Raw genomic sequence first — 5,076 nt, 5'->3', positions numbered from 1 at the left:
ATATATCGTAGAAAATGCAAAGAGAAGAAGATTACAATTGCCAATTGCAGGAGAAGAAAATACGAAGGGGTAAAATGCAACTCTCATAATTAATTAAAATAGAATAAAATCTCTAGATCTCATACTGATTAAAAAAATAAATAAAAAATCTTCACCTATAGAAACTAAAATCTCAACAAAATCAAGCATGCGAATAGGCTGAGGAGTAAAATTGCAAAATAAATACTCATATTAGCTTCTGTAGCTAACCGTTAAAAAATAATTATAATTATTACGTGACCATTTTTAATTTAGATAATAAAAACTGCACCATACAACCGAGTTTTTTTCGTCATAAATATGATGCCACGTGTGTGGAATGAATAACTTTGCTGCTGCCACCAGATGCAGAACGTGTCTACCATACCAAATTATATAATAAAACAATTTCAGTACAGAACACAAACTAAACTCACATAACCAAGTTTCTGCAGGACTATTCCAATCGGGAATTTGGTAAACCGCCGTTTGAATCTACAGCCATGCACCAATCCCAGGTAATATAACATTATTCTTGATTGTCCTGTTTTCCTTTTGCTTTATAATATGAGACTCTCTGTCTTTGAAGGGGTCTGAGAAGATAAATGAAGGAGCCATTGAAACAAAGGTTGACACGGTGGATCAGCGTTCACCACCTGGGCAGAACCAGCTGAAGCCCACAAACGAAGGCACCACGGTGGTTCATCTAACTCGTAAACAACCCCATGGCGGCCAAGGCGGCCGTGGAGTTTTGGGGAGCGCGGCCGCTGCTGTGGGTAACGCCCTTCATTCTGCTAAAGATGCTGTTTTTGGGAAGGGGAAAGACAGCAACCACGGCTGAGTGAAATTAGAAGGTGTATAAATTTATATTATATAGAACTTGGAGTTTGGGATATTGATTGTGATCTTCGTTTTTCCACTGCTCTGTTGTGCCGTCATATATATTGTATATATTATGTTAAATAATGGAGCCACTGTTATTTTGATCAATTTCGAATTGTTTTGGTCACTTAATTGTTGTGGGCGACCAAATTTGATTGTTACTTTAACAAAAGTGTCAAAAAAAAACTTTCATGTCTATCCAAGATTAATTTTTTGTTTGTTAGTTGGCAATTTTTATGTCGAGTAATTATTGGTGAACAAATTTTGTGTCTATTTTTGATAGGTCATTAATATGGTAGTTTTTTTTATTATGTTTGTTAAATTGAAATTTCGCAAGTCATCACATCATCAGCGAAAGTTCAAGCTTATTGGAAAAATTATAAGTTGAATCGGATCGAGTAATTAAAGTCTTCGAGCCTAATCCAATTCAAGTCCGTAGTGAAATTTTGGGTCAAACTAAAGGTTAAATCTAAATCCAATTTGGATCCAATAAAGTAATTGCATCAAAGTCCATGTAAAGTTCATGAGAAACCTCTATATAGAGTTGTTTCCTCTTTATTTGAAGGGGAGGTTGAGAGGTAAAAGGTTGGGAGAATGGAAGGTTAAATCTCTCTAAAGATTTGAAGTTCTAAAGCTTCGAGGATCTGAACAACGTAACTCTTCTAAAGTTCTGAATATAAAAAATTCTAAAGCTCTGAAGATCATAAAACATGTTAAAGTTTTGAAGATCATAAGATATATTAAAGCTCCCAAGATCCAAGATTTAAGCTCTCAAGATTCAAATACTGAAGTTCATGATCCTCGAAGATCAACGCTCTCAAGTGTTGAAGACTGAAGTTTTTCAAGTCTCGAAGACTGAAGATTCAATCTCCTCAAGTCCAAGGGTCAAGTTCAAGTCCACCTGTGAACTCTATAAATAGAGAAGTTCTTCTCATTTAGAGGGGTCAGAAATTCTACATTTCAAATGGTCTAGAGAGAATTCTTTAAACAACCAGAATACTCCCTTGAGATATACAAGCATTCTTCTAAGACTTCAACCCCAAGAACATCACACGTTTTGTTTCCTCAAATCAAGCATACGCATTCGAGTGAGAGAGAATCTGAGGATCAACAACTAAAGATCGAATCACATCGCATCAAATCAACATCAACACCAACTCAAGTTCAATTTCACGAAACAAGTTTCTCTGAAAGCCTCGTACGAACACTATTCCTCGATCATCCAAAAAGATCAAGAATTATTATATTAGATATTGTATTTACTACACTAAAATTAATACAAATTCAAAAGATCAAATTACATGAATTAAGTTTTTCGAAAACCGGTTTTCCAATCTCAATTTTACGGAAATATATGGATAATGCATCAATCCAAAAAAAGTAATAATTAATAATAATAAAATAAATGGGTTAAAATACTATTTTTTATCTTTATTTCAACTTTAGTATATTCAGTTTTAATTTCCGTATCTTATCTATTAAATTTAATCTTTGTTACGCAGGAAAATACGTTTATTGTCCGCACGTAGACAAAAAAATGGCTGTAAGATTTGATTTAATTTAGTTTCTTTAAAACACCTAAAATCTATATTACCAGATTACCATCTAAAAATGACGCACCGTTGTTCCAACAGCTGAAAGGCTGCGATACCAATTAAAGCCCATTGGGCTAGGACCCGAAATTGGTCAATTTATAGTTCTTTTCCGTTTATTGGTCCTAAGAAATAATCAAAACACATTTTAGGTGCTTGTTGGTAGAATGGAGCTTAGGGTAGATTTTAAGGTTTGGTTTGAAAAACGGTAAAATTCTTAAATAATAAAATTTATGGCAACTCACATGATTTGTACATAGCCGTGAATATTTAAATCCTTGTTTTTTCCTTGTTTAGTTTGTAGCTTTTGCTATTGATAAAACTACATGGTAAATATAGAATTATAAATAATGACAAATTAGGTTTCGCCGGTGGAAGCATTCCGAAGCCTCCTATTCCAGAATTAGGACAAGAAACAATCATATTATCATAGTGTGGATCCTCAATTTTGTTTCAAAAGGTATTTCATCAAGTATTTTATTCTTTGAATCTACTAAATCGATTTTGTTACATCTTAAAGATCGATTTCAGAGGAGGAATGGACCAAGAATTTTTCAAATAAAACAAGAATTAACTACTCTAAAGCAAGAACAACAATCTGTAACAATGTATTTTTCTCAATTGAAAAGTTTTTGGGATGAATATACGACGTATCGACCTGCCTATACTTGTGGATGCTGTAATTGTGGAGGCGTTCATCAAATTGAAAAGTTCTTTCAATTCAAATATCTGATGAGTTTTTCTTTTTATGGGATTGAATGAAACTTATGGCCATTCTAGGTCTCAAATATTGCTTATGGATCCTCTTTCTCAAATTAACAAGGCATTTTCTCTCATAGTTGAAGAAGAACAACAACATCACATTCCAAATCTTAATTCCCCTGCTATGGGACTTTCCGTCAATCAAGGAAATTCCTTCAGACAGACTCGTAGCAATCCTTCGAATAATTATTCACAAAATCAAAACAATTCTCGACAAAGGAAGGATCACCCAATCTGTTCACATTGTGGATTTTGGACAAACTCTACAAAGTACATGGAAATCCGAGAATAATTTGAATTATTCAGTGTGTGCTCTTGCTTGTGGTACTTCATCATCTATATATATTTCCATGCTAATTCTTGTGAAATACATGAAAAGTACTCTATAAAGATGATTGACAAGGATAGATTACAATGAGGTGTTTATATCCTGGAAGGGAATGCTGAAGTTGTTATTGTTTCACCATCCATTGGATTTGTTTTTTCAGTCACAGTACAGAAGGCATCTACAAGTCCATGGCATTCAAGGCTTGGTCATCATTCTCTAGATAGCTTTACAAAATATTTTACATATTGATAGTAGTAAAAATATTTCTACACCTTATGGTATTTGTCCTTTAGCTAAACAGAAGCGTTTGTCTTTTGATTCTTATAATAATTATTCAAATCATGCTTTTGATCTTTTTTATGCTGATGTGATGTTTAGGGATTTTTAAATATTACATCTATTACTGTTACTGTTATTCATATTTTCTCACTATTGTGGATGATTTTACTAGAAATACTTGGATATATCTTTTGAAGCGCAAGTCTGATGTTCTGAAAATTGTTCCACAATTTTTGAAGACGATTGAAACTCAGCATGACAAATATATTAAGATTTTTTGTTCTGATAATGTTCCTGAGTTGCTTTCCGAAGATTTTTTTTGTGAAAAGGGTGTTATATATTAGTTCTCTTGTGTAGGGAGACCTAAGCAGAATTCTGTTGTTGAGTGGAAACACCAACATATATTGAATGTAGCAAGGGCATTACTTTTCCAATCAAGAGTTCCTTTGAGTTTTTGGAGTATGTGTATTTTAACAGTAGTTTTCTTAATCATTCGCACGCCATTTCCATTGTTGGAATGGAAGACTCCATTTGAATTTTTTAATAGAACCGTGGGATTATTCTTCCATGAGAGTGTTTGGATGTTTGGTTTTTGTTTCAACTCTTCTATCACAGAGGAACAAATTTTTCCCACGAGCTACTCCTATAGTGTTTGTTGGACATCCTCCAGGTACGAAGCCATACAAGTTATTTGATGTAAATGAACAATGGTTTTTTAATTCATGAGATGTTGTGTTCCATAAGGACATCTTTCCTTTTCATAAAGTCACATTATCCACTGACCAATTGTCCTTCATAACTAACACGGTTATCCCAAAATCCTTCAATACTAATATTCCTTATCCCACTTTTTTGCCCAATGGTTCAACCATTAGTCCTTCTTCTTTACCCAACAGACCTTCGCCATTGAAGACTAGCTCCACTGTTGATGACCATACCTCAGAATCTTTTCATATTGGTCCATCACATCCTACTAAAACTAAAGATGAACCAATCCCACTATTCAAAATATTAAACCTACTATTTCCACCAATAATGAAGTCGATGTCTGTATTCCCAGACGTTCTTCTATGTTCCCAAATTACCATCTTATCTTCAACAGTATCATTGTAATCTGATCATCAATCAACCCATGCCTACACATATCACTCGTTACCTTATTCAAAATTATCTTTCTTATTCCAAGATTTCTCCTTCCTTTCGATCTTTTTCCCT

General features: G+C 33.7%; 1 protein-coding gene across 1 annotated transcript; it reads left to right on the top strand.

Annotated features, from left to right (window-relative positions):
* The first annotated feature begins 372 nt into the window (after positions 1 to 372).
* LOC150036458 (uncharacterized) lies at positions 373 to 1,005 on the top strand. Its single transcript, XM_090313350.1, has 2 exons — positions 373 to 536; positions 608 to 1,005. Exons 1-2 carry the CDS (start codon positions 522 to 524, stop codon positions 857 to 859), a joined length of 267 nt encoding a protein of 88 aa, XP_090169476.1. The 5' UTR covers positions 373 to 521; the 3' UTR covers positions 860 to 1,005.
* Positions 1,006 to 5,076: the final 4,071 nt, after the last annotated feature.

The sequence above is a fragment of the Benincasa hispida genome, chromosome 4, assembly GCF_027475165.1.
Source record: "Benincasa hispida cultivar pf3 chromosome 4, pf3_genome.v1.1, whole genome shotgun sequence".
NCBI classification, from domain to species: Eukaryota; Viridiplantae; Streptophyta; class Magnoliopsida; order Cucurbitales; family Cucurbitaceae; genus Benincasa; species Benincasa hispida.
Note: the sequence above shows the minus strand (reverse complement) of the source record. Positions and strands in the feature narration are given on the sequence as shown.